Source organism: Poeciliopsis prolifica, unplaced genomic scaffold (assembly GCF_027474105.1).
Source record: "Poeciliopsis prolifica strain line A6 unplaced genomic scaffold, Auburn_PproV2 SCAFFOLD026, whole genome shotgun sequence".
In the NCBI taxonomy this organism is placed as follows: Eukaryota; Metazoa; Chordata; class Actinopteri; order Cyprinodontiformes; family Poeciliidae; genus Poeciliopsis; species Poeciliopsis prolifica.
In genome coordinates, this window is record NW_026562401.1 from 6,484,906 (window position 1) to 6,506,287 (window position 21,382).

The 21,382-nt window shown below is 37.5% G+C and overlaps 1 protein-coding gene across 1 annotated transcript; it reads right to left on the minus strand.

Annotated features, from left to right (window-relative positions):
* Positions 1-950: 950 nt before the first annotated feature.
* Positions 951-19,989, minus strand: g6fl (g6f-like). The gene is made up of 11 exons (XM_055047893.1): positions 19,911-19,989; positions 18,106-18,438; positions 16,372-16,635; positions 16,055-16,090; positions 15,456-15,785; positions 9,601-9,855; positions 4,084-4,200; positions 3,836-3,909; positions 3,560-3,586; positions 1,545-1,591; positions 951-1,276 (listed from the first exon to the last, which is right to left on the minus strand). Exons 1-11 carry the CDS (start codon positions 19,987-19,989, stop codon positions 1,255-1,257), a joined length of 1,584 nt encoding a protein of 527 aa, XP_054903868.1. The 3' UTR covers positions 951-1,254.
* Between the last annotated feature and the right edge of the window lie 1,393 nt (positions 19,990-21,382).

Consider the following 21,382-nt stretch of genomic DNA (forward strand, 5'->3'; position numbering starts at 1 on the left):
ACTGCTGACATTTTTAATATGTTGGTTATTTCAGCAAAATTAGGCTGAAACTGACTTTTAAGTCCAAAGTGATATTAAATTCAATTGCAGCACATATCCGATCACTATACAGATGGATAAACATTACTTTAAAGTATTTAAAGGGTGTTAGTTTGGAAGCATAAATTAACACCTTGCATGTGTAATCTGCCAAAAAATAATTGAAACTTTTTTGAAAGTTCTTGACATTTTTTTTAATTTAAAGATATTTAAATATGGCTGGGGAACTTAGCAAGTAAATTGTGGCCAGTTTTAATTTTATTCATATTTTAATACACCAAAAAAAAAAAAAAATAATAATGAAATAACGTTATTCATACGGAAAAGTTGGTAACTGTATTTATTTACTTTCTTTAAGTCTATAGACTTATGTCATAAATCGGCCTGAAACCACAACACAGCCGCAGATGGCTATTGATGCGTTTTCAATACTTATCAAAAATTTGTTTTGAAAGCACTTGGCCGTCATCTAGTGGCTGGAGTTGTGACCAGTCGTGTCTAATTTGGCTAATATTCATGCTAAATATCTAAATAAATATCTGCAGTATGAGCTATGTTCTAATGAACAAAATCTTTTTGATTGGCACCAGAAACACAGTAAATGTATTTTTGCATAAATATTTTTAAATACATTTGAGCATTAACTAGTTAAGCAGCAATAATTACTGAAATTTTGAAAACTTTTGCTAAAACAGAGAGCAATAATTATAGGTGCAAAATTAAAAGTTTGCACCATAAAAAATTAGATGAACAACAAAGTAATTAAATTATCAAACATTATATGTTCTAATTAAATTAGGACAGCTGTAACAGCTGTTTCCTTTCTCTCAGTAAGACAATAAGGATTCATTTCACACTCATGCAAATCAAATAAACTAACAGACCCACATCACATATTGATAACACATTGCTTTGTGATTAACATAACAAAGTGTACTTTTTATTTGTACCCTTTTCACTGGAAACAATGGCTTAGATTTTACAATGCAACATTAACTGCCATCCATTCTGGAGAGGTTTGTGAGTTCCTATAACATCTAAAGAGCGATAGCTTGTAAAGGAAAACCTAAATAGCATTTCTGTGAAGCTCAAAAGTTTTCTTTAAGTCCCCAACTCTGACATTGAGTAGTTACTCCTGTTTATAAAAGGCCTTTTGCTGCAGCTGTGAAGAGAGAGGATGTGACAGCTGGATGGGGATGAGATGTGGGTAGGTGATCAGCCCTGACACTGCTCGTATCTGAAAACAGAGAACAAAGACAAACTCGCTCAAAAAAAAGGAAAAAAAAAAACCCAGTCCTCCAATCTCTTTCATTCCCCCCCTTTAAACACAAACACAAGCAGCCCACGCAACAACAACACACAGGCGAAGGAGCGCTGCCTGTCAGCACATGGCGTGATATTATGCCACAGTGTCAGAGTGATGTTCAGGCCGGTCTGATTGGTGAGTGTGACGAGTGGTCCACAAACAACTCCACACACAGGTGATGCAAGAATTTTCCCCTCACCGCTCCAGTTCCTTGTAGACGTCATTGTCTCCTCTTGGCTTCAGATCCTTGCACAAAGAAGAAGAAAAGGAGTGACATGGGGACAAAGACATTCTGAGGCCAGATTCATGTCCCTCCAGTGTGTAATGAGATTGATTTCTTAAAGCTACTAATGCAAGGAGGCTGCTGAAAGGTGATGGGTTTATATGAACCAGTCCTGACAGATTGGAGGACTCCAAGTGTGAAGGAAGACGTATCTGCCGACAGCTTAGAGAGGGTGAAACCGGAGGAGTGTCAGGGACTTTTTTGTGCTCCTCACACTTCCAGGTGCTGCTCAGAATAATGAATTCTCTTGAAAAGGTCAATTTGTTTAAGTAATTTCAATAGAGTGATTCATGTTACATAAAGAGTGACATAGTTCAAGTGTTTATTTCTGATCATTTTGATCCACATGGCTTGCAGCTAATTAAAACCACAAAAATTTAATTTCTGAAGAAATTGGAATGTTTTATAAAATTATATATATATATATATATATATATATATATATATATATATATATATATATATATATATATATATATATATATATATATATAATTTTATGGCACATTTGTGATAATATTACATCATGACTGTTTGCTGGAGCTGTTTGTGTAGGACTATGACAAAACCTTTCTGCATCAAAACATATATATATATATATATATATATATATATATATATATATATATGTTTTATATATATATATATGCATATATATATATATATATATATATATATATATATATATATATATATATATATATATATATATATATATATATATATATATATATATATATATATATATATATATATATATATATATATATATATATATATTATATATTATTATATATATAATATATATATATATATATATATATAAATATATATTTATATATATATATGTTTTGATGCAGAAAGGTTTTGTCATAGTCCTACACAAACAGCTCCAGCAAACAGTCATGATGTAAATATTATATCACAAATGTGCCATCAGCATATTACTGGAAAGTTTAGTGGAAGGAAAGACTGTTAGAAAAAAATGTAAAAGCAAGAGAGATTTCTTAATTAATTCCACTATTTCAATTCAAATGGTACAATTTATATTGTATATTATGCAATTTCACAACAGACAGAGAAACATATTTCAAGCTTTCATCTAATTTTTTGATTTCCAAGGATTGTATGTAAAATATGTCTATATACTTTAGGAGAAAATTCACTCAATACTTGGTCTGGGCTCTTTTTTGAATTCAATTAAATTCACTATTCTTTATAGAGGAAGCCAAGGCTTTTGCATGAATTACTGCACCAATGCAGCATGCCATGGAGGTGAAGAACCTGTGGTTCTGCTCAGGTGTGAATGAAGTGCAGGAAGTCTTTAATAGCAGCATGAGCATATCTACATTCTTGGATCTGGTGTCTTGGGCTTGGGCTCTTCCAGGCCTGAGTGGCTGGTGTCCTGTAACTTTTAGTTTTGTTGCTTGTCCAACACATGACTGGTTTACTATGGGAGAATTTTTTCTGCCACATTTTCAGTTTGAAAGGAGGATTTCATCTCTTTGTTCTCAAAACTTTTAATAACTTCACTCAAAACTTCTGCTCCCTTTCCGATACTCTTTGTGCTCTCTCAAATCTCTGTGTTCACGCTCTGGTTTGCTCTCTCTCTAATTCTTTTCTGCTCTCTCAAAACAAAAAAGAACTGTCACCTGACAACCATTCCAGCCAAATGAATGAAAGTGTTCTGTCCAGATTACACTTGTCGCTTGTGCATACTTTTTCTGATTGCAGTTTTACCTTCCACTCAGTTTTCCTTTATATGCTTGGATATATATATGTATACATTCTGATGTTGAATTTGGGGTTTCTTGCACATAACAGATCTATTTGAATTGAAATACTGAAATAAATGAACTTGTCAATGCTTTTCTAATTTACTGAGATGTTGCACTGTGCTTGTGTGTGTTGGGGACGACTAAACAACTTACCATGTAGACTGAACCCTGGGGAGGAGCCTGTTGGGAAGGAGGAGAGAGCAGAAAACAAGTTTAATGAACAGCAAGCCACAAAAAAAGGGGGGAAATAGGAAAAGAGGAGGAAAGCAGAGGACAAAAACTGCACTTCAGGGAGAAGATGGCAGAGAAATACAGAGAGTGAGAAACAAAAGGGAGGAAAAAAGAGCGGGGGAGTAAACGGACGAAAGAATATAAGAGGTGAAATTGATCAGAGGGCGTTTAGTTCTTGAAAATGTCTGAATTCATCACCTGTCTGATATCCTCTGGATTCTCATAGATGTTCTCCGCATCGCCAGGCTGGACAGACAGTGACTGCTCAATACCTGAGAGCAGAGAGAAGCGACAGGACGCACTCTCATGAAGTGGGGCCACATTCATTACAACAAGCCCAGAGGATGTCACGGCCCACATCACTCAGACGCAGGGGCCGACAGGGGGCCCGGAGATGGACGGAGCAACGGAGACGCTGTCAAGAAATAAATCGCCGGAAGACTCACCGCGATCAGAAACGTGTTTCTGTCTCCATAGCAACACGCCGACAGCTGCTGAAACCAGGGGCACCAGGAGTAATAAAGCAGAGAGGGAAGGGTGCAGGAAGGAGGGGGCGACGCTCTCTGCAACAGAGGGGCGAGAAAAGGACAAAAACATGAACGTCTCAGAGAGACACTAATGTAAAACTCTCAGAAGAGAGACCGAATGCCCTCGAACCTATCTGTGTTTGCTTTCCACTCTGCTGTGTGGGTCAAGAGGGGGCAACCATTTTTTTTCTCTCTTTGTGAACAGTTTACAGTTGCGACTCCACCATGAACATGTTTCATGCATTTGCATCATGCTGCTGTCAGTCACAGACAATGATTGCTGTGGAAGATGGCGAGGAAATCTGAGGCGTTCTTAAGCAGAGAGAGTAGCCTGTGGAAATCCTTTGCAGACATCGATCTGACACGCATCCAGTCTGGACCACAAAGCCTCACACCAAAGGACGGAGTGCGGAGGCGTCTCGGAGACCACGTGTCAACAGATGCTTACTCCACTTCCACACAGAGCGGAGTTTACAGCCGCTAATTACTCCATATCCTATTTCCAAAACATAAACATGAAAAAATATCCAAATATTTCCTTCTGGGTTTTTTTTTTCTCCCTCTCACTTGATTTCTGCATCGAGCTGTTGCCTCCGGGCAAACAAACACTACAAAACAAACAGCCAGGCCCATCAATGCAGCTTTGAAAAACAGGTGAGGTAGAGAGTGATCACTGCACATTACATAAGCACTCTATTATCTCACTGTTGTACAATTCAAATTTTATGGGAAGAGTTCAGGTTTGCGAAGAAACCTGTTTGCATATTGAGGATGACATCAGGGTTGCAAAACAGAGCCACAGGGAAGCTGGATTGTTCTGCAGCTGTCTGCTCAGCGTTCATGGAGTAGAAACCAATTAGATATCCGCCAGCCGTTCTGAAAGGACCTATAATAAATGCTAAATTGCTTTTGAGCAAGTCGTTTTCTCACTGCGCCCTTTGCAGTGGCTTAAAAAGTATTCACGCGCCTTGAGCTGTTTTTAATCACTAACTTTAATGTGCTTTATTGGGGTTTTATGTGATAGAACAACATAAAGTGGACCATATTTGTGAAGTGGAAGGGAAACATTAATTTTTCAGTCGTAGATGCGGGTTTTTCTGCAGGGCTCTTCTTGTTTGCAAAACAGTCTCAGATGGACTTAGCAATTTAACCAATACTCTGATTTAAAGGCAATCAGAGTATTGGGGTCTCCAGACACCACACCAAATTTTAGATTTATGCATGTGAAAAATATCAAAAACCATGTGTTGATTTTTTTTTTGTATGTGTGAAACAAACAGCTAAAAATCACACTCATATTCTTTTGGAATATCTTTAGCTTTGATTGCGGTGTTCAGTCTCTGCAGCATTATTTTGGAAAGCTTCTGACGTGTTCAAATATTTATATCCATTCAGAGCTGAGTTAGTTCCTTGCCAAGATCTTGTACAGATGATAGAAGAGTTTGAACACTCTGCAAAGCCTTCTCCAGCACCTCAAATGTTATCAATTGGGTTTGGGTCCAGACCGTGGCAGCTTGTCCATGTGTGAAAAGATATCTCATGCTCCCTAAACCTTTCTTTCACAATTTGAGTGAAATGAATCCTGACGTTGTCATCTTGGAGAATTTGTAAAAGCCAATGACAGCAAATAGGAAGAAATTCACTGTTTGAATAATCGGATCCTTCAGCAGATCTCCTTCTATGAGGACAATACCGTGATGAACTTGGACACCTCAACCACTCTTAAACAGAAACAATGGAGCTACCACTTAATAAAATAATTTATTTATCACACATAATCATATTAACTTTGCCAAACTTACTGTATTTATATTTGTTTAACATGGCAACTTAATAAATTTAATAGTTTAATTAATTAAATTAAGTTGGGTCACCTGTTGTCTTTTTTCAGTGCATTGTTCCAGAAGTCTTGAATAACTTTGTCTGGTGACATTTGTTTGGACACAAAAATGTCCAAAATATTTGTGGGATGTGAAAAATTTTTCAAGCACTGCAGGTAAAGTTCACTCATGCATCAATTTGTCATTATTTATGTTTGAATAACAAACTGACCCCTGAGTCTCACCTCAACCTCTGTGTCACACCTTTTAGCCGGCTTCAGAATGATCCATCAATTATCTGCTGCATGAGGTGTAATTGATTGGAGAATATGTGCAGAGGTTGCTAATGGAATACTGTACTGAAAGCTGACCCCAGGACTGCCCAGCACGGCTCCCCAGGCCAGCCTTAATGCATGCATTATGTTAATGGAGTGCAGTGAAGTGAGGCCTATCTCGGTACATTTCTCAAGTCTCCTCCATGGCTCCTCTTTCTATCCTGCCGTCTCTGCGATTGGCATTTCTCTTTCCTCCTCGCCTGTTTCATCTCAAATGAGGTGGGGTGTGATTTATATCACTGTAATTGCAGAGTGGAGTGTCACAGAGGATGCAGACCAAAGAAAAGCTTGAATGCTTCGCAAAGGATGAGTAAATTGAGGATATGGAAGAAAATCCCCCCCATTTGATGTATTTTGTGTGCTGCAGAGCACAATGATTGCTTCAATTTTGCTTTCCATCGGTAAAAGAAATTCTCTATTATTCTGTGCTGTTTTTTGGAATGTTCTGAATTGTCACTTTATTTTAGGTTTTGTGTATTAGATGTTCCCAAACAAATAAATACAGTGCCTTGCAAGAATATTTCCATGGTTTTATTCAATGTGTTTTATTGACTAAAGTCAAAGAAATAAATGTTACTTGAAAATAGTGGGCAACCCAGAAAAGTCCTTGACTTTGTTAGGCAACATAAAACCACAAAAGACACCATAGTTTTTGGATGCATTGATGAAAAATGTTTTAACACTGCATCCAATGTTCAACATGAAGAAGTTGAAGACTTTTTGAAGCACCGTAGTATCTTCAGTTTTCTCCCATCAAACAGCAGCATGATTTTTTTTTCCTTCTAGAAATTCTATTTATATACCAGTAAATGTCACCGCTTATTGTTACATTATTCATTATTACCCTCGGATTTTTATGCCACCTTGCACATTTGCAGTTTTTGTGCAACCTGACAGTTTAAACAGCGTTATGTAGGTCAAACAGCACTCAGCTTATTTGAACTTTCTTGTCTGCTCAGTCGAAATTTCCCATGACACAAAGCTTGAATGTAACTCACTTCTACTTCAAAATAATTGCACCTATAGGAGATGTACATTTTATAATGGCTTGTCATAGCTTCACCATTAGTAGGAGTCATAATCAGATCTGAGTCTTTTAGCCTAAGTGATGTAGAGGAATATAGAGAGGTAAATAGTCTGTGCAAAGGGATCCATTTAACTGTCACATCCTCCTGTGCTTCCCCACAGCCAAGCAATACAATAAGCCTGAATAATTTAGTTTTTGTGAGGAGATATGTCCCAAGGTCCTGTCTTATTATAGTCACATATTAACCGGGTAAAGATAATGAAAAAAAAAAAAGCCTTCATATCTTTTATGTTTTATAGAAAAAGAATCTGCACACAGAATTTTACAAAGTATTAGGAAATCATGTGGGATGACTTAACCATGCAAGCTAAGAATGTTATTTTGGATATGAGAAATTATGAGACTGAGACAAGTTTAGGATTTTTCTTTAAAAGTTTCTATATTGAGAGTTTTTTCCTCTTTTTTCTTGTTTGTTACATTTTAATAATATTATCATAAAGACAAAGATAATCAGATTTTTTTTGTTTAAATTCTGGTGTGACTCATCTAGGAGTATTAATATAATTAATGTGAAAAAAACTCCTGTGAAGGGAACCCATGTGACAACATGAAGGAGGCTAAAAAGCTTTTAGCTCTTTAAAGAGGTTCATTTTTCAAGTTGTTGAAATCTGCAAGACTGGAAAGGGCTACAAAGCCCTGTGAACCACAGAGAAGACCATTATTCACAAACAGAAAAAACCTGCAATGAGGGTGAACTTCTTAAATGGTCCCAAGAACTCACCAACAACTCATCCAGGATTTGACAAAAGAACCCAAAACAGTATCTAAAGCAGAATACACTTCAGTTAAGGACTGATTAATAAGACAGAGAGCCTGAGCAAAAACTATTTTCGTGGGAGAGCTTCAAGGCAAAATCCACAGCTGATCAAAGAGAATATCAAGAAACTCTTCTCATATTGCAAAGAAAGTACAAATAAAATCTTCAAAATACCAAAAAAAAAAAAAAAAAAAAGAAAGGGTGACAAAAGTGAAAGCCGTGCACCTGATAGAAAATCCAGCTCAGTCTTTCAGAAAAGCAGCAGTCAGTAGTGGTGGTGTTAGAGAGATGAACTGTTTATCAACTAACATTTCCATAAATAATGAAAGTATAAAATCCTGCGGAAGAAAACCTGACAATCAGTTTTAAGTTTAAATTCAAGCGTTCCTGGATTCTTCAGCAGGACAATGATCTAAAGCAAACCAGTGGGACTGAGAAGCTAAACAGAAACTCAACTAAAATCAGCATCTCAGAGTGACCTAGTCAAAGTCCAAACTTTAATCTAGTTGAAAAGCCGTTGCATGACCTTAAAGAGGCTGCTTGTGTGAAAAATTTATCTGAATTAAAACAATTTGGTAAAAATAAATGGAACAAAATTCCCCCATAGTGATGTAAAAATAAAAATCTGTGTCAGTTACAACAAGCACTCAGTGGGAGTTTTTCCCTCCAACAGTCAATGATTTGGTTAAATAACGTGATAAATTAAATCACAGTTTAAAAACAGTTCAGTTTACTCAGCTTATTTCAGTATAAAATTAAAATATGTTTTATGATCTCTGACATGACATTTAAGTGTGAATAAATAAAAAACAAAAAATCTGCAAGAGGGATGAATAGAAAAAATATATAATTTAGTCTCAAAAATGGCAAAAGTTTTACTGAATGTCATCATTTTCTAAAATAATTATTTAATAAGTCATTTTGCAGGGGGAAAAAAATACCTCCTCTTTTTTTCTAATCACATTAATCCCTGTATAATACATACAAAACCCTAACAAAGTTTCCAAAACCTTATTTTGTTTTATTAAAACATCTAATAAATGAAATATTTTTAAAAATCTGAAGGTAAGAGGCGTTAAATGGTTAATCTGCTGCATATCCAACCAACATCATGCTCCAAAAAACAGCTTTATCCTCTTTGATCCTGTGAGGTAAATTTAAAAAGTTTAACATATGGTATCTGTCAGAGGCATTCTGCTTTTCAAACAGCAGGATTTCTGGAGGATGAACTGACCTGAGGATGTCTTTAATCCACAGCAGAACGCTTCACGAAGCACATATCCTAGAATTTTCCACACTCATGGTTCATTATCTCTGCAGACCTGACAGGAGGTCCACCAGGACTCTGTGATTCTGATATAATAGCCTTGATCTAAGAAAAATACTACATCAGAAAGCTGAAAAAAATAACTTGAAGAGCACGCGCTCTCTTCTCACCTGGTGGGGGCGCTGTGACAACTTGAACTGCCTGGATGCTCTGGCCGTTTTTCAGCTGCAGGGTGCAGGTGTAATTCCCTGCTACAACAGGGGTGATGGGCAGCGGCAGGGCGGTGCTGATGCTGCCAGGGCCGCCGCTCGACATCTGCAGCCGCCGACTCTTATTGTCATGTTTCCACACCGCGCCCCGAACGTTGGAGCGCTCTGAGTACAGGCACAGCAGATTCAGCTTCGAGGGATAACGGCTGGCTTTCACTGAAGGAGAGAGAGAAGAATGAGAGGAGATGGGAGAGGAAAGAAAACCAGAAAGAAGGATGAGATGGAGGGAAAAAAACTGTCAGGAAGGAAGAGAAATGAGAAAGAGTTAAAATGTTTCTGTCTGAATATTTAAAAGGGCAAAGATGGAGAGAGAGAGTGATGATCGAAGGGGGTCCGTGATATGAAAAACACAGAACAATTCAGAGAAGGGTCAAAATAATATATATTCATTAAAGTGATTTACTGCTAATGCATTGGTTGACTGTGACTGATGCTTGGTGTCTCATCAAACTGTAATGAGAATCCATCTGGGCGTAATCAAGCCCCGCAGATCCCCACCTCACACACACAAGCCTAAAAAACACACACTTCAGCCTTGATTAGAGTGATCAGCGTGGGCCTCCCACAGCCTCGGTGGGAGGGCAGCAGGTATAATCACACATAATAATACTTCTAACGACGGAGGGGTAAAAATATATGCCTCACATGATTGGGGAGTGGGTGGAGGTGTGAACGTGGTGCAACGGATGCAGATTTGTGAAGCGGGGTGACAGTGACGGATCGACCGGTCATGTCTGGGCAGCTGTGATGGATGCCGGTGAGGCTGTGATTAGTAAAGCCCTCCAAGGCCAGCATGACAGGCTGTTGTAAGAGTGGGAGTGCATGTTGGATTTGTGTGGGTGCCCCTGCAATGAAAAGGGGAAAAATTCCCTCAGGCACTCATAAAAAATCAACAGGTGCTTAGAAAGATTTTTCTTGGTCTTTACGTTTATAAATTAAGCGTATTTCTCTTTCAGGAGCAATATAGTTAATGTTTTCATTTAATAATGCGACACTCTGCTAATGGCTCCAGAAAACTCCCTCTTTATTTGTTTTCCTCATTTCGAGTCAGTGGATAAAGAGCTGAAGCCAGTACAAATTTAATGTCTCACTCAATGACTCTTCAGCGGGGGTACATGATTGCTGAAGCTCCTCAGGAGACAGGTGCTAGAGGCTTGTCTCTCTAAACACTGACATGTTACCTCGGTGGTTAACGGCTCTGCACATTCCTCATCCTTGCTGAATAGTTCAACATTTCTGCTTTCACGTTCTTGCAGCAAGTTCCTGAGTGGATAAATACAGGTGCTTGCATAATCTGATCGGTGGAGATGAAGGTCACATTAATTTGGGACCTTTAAAGACGCAAATCAACACTTTCAGTGGGATTAAAAAGATTTAAATGGATCATTCACCCTGAGTAAATGATCCATTTTTATAACCATCACCAAGCTGCTTGCGTAATCCAGGCTGGACATTGCTGTCAAGTATAGCCCACCAGCTTTGTTCAATACACAAGTACTAATGGAAGACAAACAGCTACACAGCATGATTCTGCCACCACCATGCTTGTCAGTTGACACCTTGTTCTTTGGTTTGAGTCCTCCAAGCATTTTTCTTGTCATTAAGGCATAGTATGTAATTTTTTAAAGCACTTACTCCAGACCAGAACCAGTTGTGGTGAGTGATATTCATTTTTCACTGCTGTAGAATCCAGACATTTCCAGTGACCCAACCAGTCACTCGAAAGTAAAGAAACTGGTGTCAAGAAACATCTTAAGCTGCTTTGATTCCCCACAAAGAAGCTGGTTTTAGATTGCAATATACTGAGAGGGTACCAACAAATAGCAAAGTTTCTGCTTCAGCATGAGCAAAGTCAAAATCATTTGAAATTTGCACCTAAACAAGCAAAATGTCTTCTAGAGAAACATTCTGGGTGAAAATAAGATTAACTGTATTATTTGGCTTAAAATAATATGTGATTGTGTCAAAGGTTTGAAGCACCATGAAGCATTCTTCTTGTAGTATCAAACTGCTGCATTGTTTTGCTGCTTGAAGTTCTACTTAGGGATGAAATAATCAAGACCGAGGACTTCTGTATAAAGGTTTTATATTCAAATGAGTAAGTTTGGAGAGGTCAAGGTGAGGTTTTCAAAACTAAACACAATGCACCAATTGTCTAGGTGGTGGTGGCATCATGCTTTGAAATTATCTCACTGCCAGCAGCACTTGTGCATCGGATGAGATTTGCAAACGTTGCTTAAATGACAGAAAACCAACCAATTCTGCAAAGAGGAATGGTCAAATATCCAGCCAAAAGGTTGTAGAGGCTGAAGGGAAGCATGTGATTAATGGGTAATTTACTGAGAGATCTATAAACAAAAACCTATGAGGTTGAATGCATAATTTTTCTCCATGCATAATATCGCTGTTACAACTATAACGATGTGCTTTACATCAGAATCAAGGAGAACTAACCTGTATAAATCGCTGAATCTGTATTTGCCATGTAATTATCAAACATATTCTGTCGAATGAGGCCAACTTAAGGAGGTGAGATGCTTTACCATTTAAAAGACTGATCTGAATAAAATTTAAACTACATCCCACGAGATCTCTGCTGCCATTGTTCCATTGTTCCTCCAACTGCTGACAAAGACTTTCTTCATAATTTATGGCTTGCCAGTCACATTTTTAAAGGAACAATGAGATGAGAAAGAGCTTTTAGAGACAGCAGATTCTTGTTGAAAACTCACTGTGGTCCCAGTTTCCTTTGTTTCCTTGAATATTTCCGCAACCGTCGTAAAGCATTGTGTTTTACATTTATGTGGAAACTACAGAAGATTTCAGCGTTTCTGCGACTAATGATGTGGCAACCTGCAGAAGTTCTTGCTTTATGCTTCATGAGCTTGAGTTTGTAAACCGTCATCAACTTCTTCTGACACCATTATTTTATAATTTAGCTTCCCCTGAGGCAAAGAGATATCATTGTTTCACAAAACTAATGTTTTCATTCTTTTATATTTATCACTCACTTTTTGGTTGACTCAGACCAACAAAAGCAACAAAAGTACAACAACAACAACAAAAAAGATCTTGGTTTGATCTGTGAAACTTTAAATTCTTCGCTAATCTCGCAGGGCGACGTTTTGTTGAGAAGTCCTGGATGAAAATATTTGATTTTACTCATCATGAAACTTTCATTCAAAAACCTTGAGCACCTTCAGCCTTTCTTCCTCCTGTGATAAGAAAGATTTTCAAAATGTTTTTGTTTGGTCAGAGATGGTGAAAATGATTTTTGCCCTAGGAAAGAAGTATCAATGAAGCACTGATGAATTAGAAAAATAACTAATTTGAAGTTATTTAATTAAAGAGCAAAGGAATATTTTATAACAATGGCTGCAAATGGAGTGCAACACACAGATTTTATTGATTCTATTCTATTCTGTTGCGTTGTTATATTACATTATTTTATGCATTCATGTCATACCCACATTATAAATATCATGTCTTGTGGTCTTGTGTTTTCATCAGAAGATTAGTTTAGGACATCACAAGTGATATAAATAAAATAACTGTAAGAAAGTGGTCCAGGTATATATTCAGCATATAGTGTTTTTGAGATTTAAATATTTTTGCATTTTTCCCCAGTTACTCTCTACATGAGTGTTTAGGAATTTGGAAAAATAAATTGTGATCAAGAAATGAGAAATATTTTGCATGAACTCACCAGCAGGGCTGAAACAACTCCTCGAGTGACTCGAATCCCTCGATTATTAAAATTCCTCGAGGAAAATTGATCTGCCTCGAAGCTTCCTTAATTTATGTTCTATTGTTTAATGCACCGTGTTCCTGCAGGGTTATTACTTGCATTGCGCTGCACTCTCACTTCTGCCTGAGTTGCTGACGGGGAAGAGCTGCAGGTGTATTTATACAGGTGAGTGGATAGACTGAACACTACGGGCGGCTGCGCATTATTTGATTAATGTGAGTGTAGCTTTACGGACAAACCAGAAAATTTATTTAATATCATTCCGGTCTCACTTAGCTGGTCGATGTTTCTGTGTGACGAACAAAGGTGTCAAATCCCAACGCCAACATGAACACAAAACTATAAATGTCTGGGCAAGGTGAAAGGTCATCTGTTAAACTGACTGAAGGTGAATACAGAAATAAAAAACTGGAGTATTGACATTTTTTATAAGCATATTTGTGAGCCTGCCTCTTTATTGTTGCACTAAATATAATTTCAGATTTTTGTTTAACTTTTCTTCGGATTAACTTGGAAAGTGAGATGTTATTGTTACAGGTTCATTTTCTAAACTACAAAAAAGTTATTTCTCACATTTTTATCAAATGTGAAAAATTGGACTGATGCTGATATGTGACAGTGATACCGCTGTTATGTTAGATTTACCAATGTTTTATTTTATTAACTTTTTTATTTGATTACACAATTAAACATAAGAATAATCAATAGATTACTCGATTACTAAAATATTAGTTTACAGCAGCCCTAATAATATATATTTTTTATTTTATATCTATATATTAATAGACTAGAAATTAGTTTCCACAAAGGGATTGTTTATTTCTTCATCTAAGATGCAAATTGATGGCAAGAATCATGCGAGAGAAATTGATTTAAAGTGCACAAATTACATTATAGCATGGCTGTTTGTCTGGTAATAGAAAAGAAGAATAAAATGATGTGGGTAATGACTTGAAGTGATGTAATTGAACAAATGCCATGAGAACAAATGATCAGACTTTATGAACTAATTGAATAGTATTACTCGGTTGATGAGGCAGGTTGCAGCTGATTTTGGGTTTAATTTGTGAAGAAATGTTTGAGCAGAGGTGGCTCAATGCATGTTGTTATTCTTATAGTTGAAAAAGGAGCAGGTTGTGTGAGTTACTTATTGTTTTTACTGGTGAGCTGTGGATGATTGTCTTTGAATGTTGTGCACTGAAGCGAATTAATGAATGAATGACACGGTTTTATATGTTCTTACTTGCAATGAAAGAAATTTGTTGATGTTGAAGTGTCAGTTTTTTCTTCTATAAACAAGTTAAAGAAACCAATCAGACCCCAAAATGATCATGTCAGGAATATTTTAAAAAGCTTAAAATTCATCTTAGTGCTTGTTTTTTATGAACCAGATGAAACCAGAACCTTTGGAGGAACACAAATAAGGTTCTCCAGCAGATAACAAATCACAGGTTTCCATGTATCTGCTGATAAAAAGTGACTCCACAGCATAATAGCATAGCATAGCTTAACAGCACACAACTCTATTTTTTGTGCCATAATGCTGACGATTCAACTTATTTATCAACTTAAAATGAAAATTATTGAGCCATTATAAACTACAAATTGAAAACAATTGTTTAGTTGCCTCCTTTTCTCCTTTATGAGGAGTTTTTTTTATCCAGTAATCTGAGGTGCTTTTTCTTCTTCTTATTAAACATCACACGCATCAACCTGAAGATTAGACTTAAACCATTTGGCAAAAATGTCATGTACTTACCAGTAAATATAAATTGAGTTCTACTTTTATAAAATAAAATTGAAACAATCAACAACAATAATTACTGATGACAGCTGTAAAACAACAAACGGAGCATTTCTCTCATCTGCTTAGATGTAGAGTGGACAAAACGCGAATCTTATGTACGAACAAACTGATTGATAGTTCTGGTGGGCGGGGCCAGGCAAGGCGTCCAATCAAATTTCAGCAACCTCTCTGGCCACGCCCCCTGTGCACCAGTTTCCTTACCTTTCAGAACACTGAGTCTTGTCCTCTGGCTGAAAACGACGTCATTGAGAGTCACTTCGCAAATGTAGAGGCCTCCATCACTCAAATCAGGCGTGAGTAGGAAGGAGAAGCTCCCGGCCTGTGGGTCGTACGGAGGACCGGCCAGCTGGAGCTTGTTGCTGTGCTTGGAGGTGAAACCCCTCCAGCGGTCGTAGTGGTAGACCAGCTTAATCTCCTTGTAATTTTTGGTGTCTGGGAAAAGCCAGTGAAGCCGGACATAGTCACCCTGGCTGCTGGGACAGGCCAGGAGGAAGGATTTTTGAGCCAGAGTGGCAGTGGAGATCTCATTTCCTGCAGGTGAAGGAATGGAGGCAGAGGCAAGAACATTACAGCGCACGGCTGATTAGCAATTCTGAGCAAAAAGATGATAAGAGGGAGAGAGGTTAAGACTGGGAATAAACAGAATAGCCAAAGAGTAATGAAATGATGGGGAAAGAAAAATTCTCCAGCAATTAGGATTAAGTTTTTATAGGCTGAGAGTCACCTCTGACCTTCAGCTCCACCTGATTAGCAGGCAGCTGACTCAGGACTTTCAGCCTGCTTCTGTTGGAGTTACTTACGGTGTGAAATATTGGTGAATGAGGCCACATTGTTGGCTGAGGAGAGAAGAGCAATAAAGGAAAGGAGAGGAACAAATGATGAATAATATATAAACGTAGCAGTTCTAATATTCACAGTAGAACAAGCTGAAATCCAGTGTAGATCTGCAGGATGCTTTTGAATCCTGAAACCCTTTCATTGAAGTAAATACTTTGAAAACTTTAAGTTCAGGATTACTAAATGAATAATGCTTCTGCTCCTGCAGATTCTGGGTTTGATGTTTAACTTCAATGAAAGACACAACAATCGCATGATTTTCCTCAGTGCTTCTGCTCACCATCAACTCTCACGTCCACATGCACAGCCAGCGCGCCACTGGAGTCACCCTGGAGATAAACCGTACAGGTGTAAGTCCCGCCGTCGGCGTTCTGGACCTGCGGCACTTTAGTCCCTGTGCCTGAGATTGGCCACTTCTCTGTCTTCATGGGAAAGCCGCCAGGTGCCGTCCAGGTGATTTCGGAGACAGAAATGTCAGGAATGGCTCTGGCAAACAGCCGCAGGGTGCTGTACTGACGAACGGGCAGCGGGGGAAAGAAGCCAACTGGAGGGAAGGAAGGATACAGGAAGCTAACATTTGAATAAAGCATGCAAACATTTAACCATTATATTTATTTATTTGGTACCATTTACAAAAAGTCTCCCATTATAGATAGCTACAGATGAATGGATAACATATCTATAAACTATTTACTAGCCACCTTATAAATTGTTAATAACTCATTAATGCATATTATGCATTGATCACGAGTCAGAAGGAAACTATATGCTGAAAAAATGTACAAATGATCATCTGAAATGTTTAGTATTAGAACTATATGTAAAATATATCGTGTGAGCAGACACTTTAGAAAGAATTCAAATATTACAAACTTTGGTATTTTAAAGACTAAAAGAAAAATAATAAATAATAGTAAAACAATCTCCGTTAAAAGACACTGTTTGCATTTATAGTAAATAGTTAGTGTGTATCTGTCTCCTACGTTTTGGCTACAATATAATTCATTCAATGGAATAACTTGCAGTGAGGTAAAGGACATTTTTTATAATAATACTATTTGTGTACATGTAAAAGCTATGGTGGAGTGAAACTTCTCTAAAAAGCAGATTTTTTTCTAAAAAGCTGGAAGGAGTTAATAAGAAGATGGATGAAGTGAAATGAAAGTCAATCAAGTCAATCAATTTTGTCCTGCTGGAAATGCATTCCAGTAAGACAAAAGCCTAAACCTGTGGAAAACCCCCCATTAAGACTGAAGCTAGTTTGTGTTTTTGAACGGTCAAACCAAAATTCATTTGAGAATCTTTTCTCAGTGTTCATGTGTGCTCTCCATCTCATCTGACAGGGATTAAACTGCATCTGAAAATAGGATGCAGTTCTGTAGATTTACAAAAACCTGAAGATGTAATCGCACCAAAATGTGGTTCTTGAAAATATTCACTCAGAGGCTGAACACAAAGCGCGCTGTACTCTTCTGATTTTTATTTGGAACACATTTTGGAAACCATCTATCATTTTTGCTTCCTCTTCACAACTACGTGTGTTGGCTGTTCACATATAACACCTGCAAATTGTGAGGCTGCAATGGGACAAAACCTGAAAATGTTCAAAAGCAATCAATACTTTTGCAACAATGTAGTTACAGAGAAAATTGTAGGACTTGAAGCAAAGGCCATTTGTACTTTCTTACTAATTTAAAAAAGTAAACAATCAGTTGTACATATATATTATAATAATAATCAGTTTTCTTAAAAGAGAAAAGTACAAACAAAACCAGAACTCATTCTCTGAAATTCTCATTCCTTTTTAATATTTGGACAAAACTAGAAACGCTTTCCAAGTTGGAGGCTCGTCTTTGCTTCCCTAATATGTGATTTTAAGTGTGTATGTTCATTCAAAGCAGATTTCACTTTTCCTCACAGACTAAAACCAGTATCTGTTTTTTAAATGAGAAGACCTGTAATTTAGAAAAAACATATGCGGTTTCTGTTGCTCACAGCTGAGTCGTTTTTCTACCTGCGAGGACTGTCAAAAGGAAAATCTTCTCCTTCACTTTCCTCTTCTGTTTCTGGATGAGGCACGAGTAGAGTCCTGCATCCGCCACTTCGGGCGAAACAACCAGCGAGAAATCCCCCGTGTTTTGAAAGTTGTCGTCAGTCAATCGCACGGATGGCTTCGACGCACCGCCAGAAAACTTTTCCTTCTCGCTGGCTGAGAGAATCAGTTTCCATTCATCCGTGTCCACCAACTTCACCTTCCAGTTAATGGATATGTCGCCTCGGAGTCTGGCACCAGTACAGACCAAGGTGGCGGATGTGTTTTGTTCAACCACCACAACTTCATCCCACCCTGCGGAGGAGAGGGAAAAGTTTCACACAGGGAAACCCCAAACCAAACAATAATCTTTGTTGAAAGATCATTATAATGTAGCACATTGTCAAGAAGTAAGGGCTCTTTGTTTCTGACATTTTTATTAAAAATGTAGAAAATGTGGCTTGCATTTATATTTCACCCCCTTTACTTTTATATTCCTAAATAAAATCTAATGTAACCCATTTGGAATAATCTGTTGATATCATAATTTTAGGTTTTTTATGCAAAATGCTCTGTGAAAGGAAAGTAACACTGCATTACCCACAATGGTGGAGGCAGCATCATTGTGTGGACATGCTTTTTTCAGCAGGGACATCAAAACTTGTTATTGTGAAGATAAACGAAAATAGAACAATATTTGAAGAAAACCGTGAGAAAGACTTGAAGCTGGAGTGGAGGTTCCTCTTCCAGCAGGACGAGAGAACGAAGTCAAAAGTCAGTCCTGCTCAATAATTAGTCTGCAACATGTTTTAGACAATACTCTGATTTAGGACTCCTGAATCAAATGAATGGTTTATGAAAAGATCTTTGCAGAGATACATGACATCCTAATGATGGAACTGATTGACCACCGCTGGTAGGTGATACTCAGTGTACTAGAATGGTGCAACAATCCAGACAAAAACCTTATTAAAATAGTTTTGCAAACATTCTCCATGCAATCTGAGGAACCTTCAGCTAATTAATTATTTAATTAATTAATTAATGAAGAACGGGAAAGAAATTCATCCAACAAGCGACAAACTCCCTTCAGTCTTCCAGCTGTAGCTGCAGCTGTTGGTGGATGAGGAAAGTATTAACTCAGGGAAGCTGATTCCAAATGTACACCACACTTTACAGATGTAATGTTGTCAAAAAATAAAAAAAATTGAGAACATTAACATTGTGTTAATCTAAAATCCTTTTGAGATACTTTGAAGTTTGTGGAAAATTATCCTACAAAATCCATGTTCAGGATAAAAAAAATGGTGCAAACTAGAACCTTGCTGAAGATAAAACAAGATTTTTACCATTAAACTTCAAAATTAATTTAAAAGGTCGCTCTCCCTTTTTGCTGTCATGTATTGCTTGGCAATAAAACACTGACTGCATGAATAATTTTACACCAAGAACCTTCCAATTTGTTAACATTCAAATGATTTTTTCATTAATTTTGCTCTATTTCTTTGACACCTTTTTCACTGTAAGCACAAGAACATTCTCACATGACGATCTGGGATTTAAAACAATCACCTGGACCCAACGAAATACAAATTCAAAAAGCCATCCTTGAGCCCCTTTTGAGCCGAGCTCATGTAACTCATCAAAATGTTACAACATCGATCCGCTGGCACAAAGACGTGACCTCTCCATTCACGACACGCCCATCAGATTTAACCAGTTCTGGTAAAACTTGTTTCAAGTTTAAAATACGAAAAAAAAAGTTTGAGAAATCTTCAGAAACTTACCTTTGTGTGAGCCGACTCTGTAAGAAGAATAAACTGCAAGGCAAGGAGCGAGAATAAAGCAGAAAAACCCAGACTCCATCACACATCGGAAGAAAGAAGAAAGAAAAAGTCTCGCTGCAGCCACTTTTCTCCAAAACTGCAACCTTTCTTCGTTTCCCCTCAGAACACAGAGTATCTTTAAGGTCCTGCTATAAGACTGGGATCCCTGACTGACATGGCAGCAAGTTTACAGAGAATCTTATGGCGCCACAGGATGTGGGGCATCTAACACTGGCATAATCAGCAGGAAACGAGCGTCCCTCCTCCTGTCGTTTGTCTTTGTGTTGGAGACTGATAAAGCAAAGTTGCTGTTATGTAAAAATACAAACATTATAAACTGACAGATGGGCTGCATGGTATTTAGCCATATTTGAAAGATAGTAAAAATGAAAAAGAAGAATTTGGTGGTAGATTTAGAGATAATTGCATTCGAAGATGTGTTTTTTTTAGTGAGCTGCGCCATGACCTTGATATTTTCAGGCCTTAGTGATAGAGTTTACTCAAATTTGGTGATTTATAGTCCAAATATTTTCAAATGGCTGCAGGTCAGGACCCCCAGAAGACTCTTAAAAAAGCTTAATATTCCGTTAATCGTTTGTCAGCTAATGGTGAAAAACGTCTAAGGTCAATCATTTCCAAAAGCAAAACAGCACCAGATCGTACTGTGATCGTTTTCAGTAATTGCTACAGTTATCTTGGTGTTTCATTTCTTACCTTTATCCCCCAACTCTAAATTTCTCTGATCTGATTATTAAAGATTTGTCTTCATAGATGACTCCTTATTATTCGGGGAGTTTCAAATTTGCGGTTCTTTTGCCTGTTCTTGGACATCTCAACTGGTGCACCGGCTGCAAAGATGCAAAAGATACAAGTTTACAGTATTTTATCCAAAAGTTTAAAAAAAATCTGAAAAATTAGACCACTGCATCTGCAGATGGTAGTGCAATTAAAATAGTGATGTGCAGATGGCAGTGCGGTGAAAGATGGCATACAGATGGGAGTGTAATGATGACTGTCGGGAATGTACAATAATAAGTAACTGAGATTTGTGTTGGAGTCGACATATCCATTAAAAATGCTTTCTGAAGAGTCTTTTATCTAAAATCACATTTGGAACTGGAGTTAAGAGACTTGGATCGAAGCGAAAACAAAAACTTTGCATATACAGTAGATTCGTTTAAAAGGTTTTCACTCATCAGCATGAAAATTGTGCTCATTTTCAGCTTTTTATGGAGCTCCTTTCTCAAGGGGGAATGGTTATGACTTTGAAACTAATTCAAACATACCCAGATTTGTACGAACAGGATTAAACACATTCATATCGCCCCTGTGATATTTATATTAATAACTTTTAGCAGGTTGTGAAGAAGCCAGAAGCTTTTGTTACCTCTTAACAATGTCATACAATAATTCTGACTGGTTTATTGGCCTTT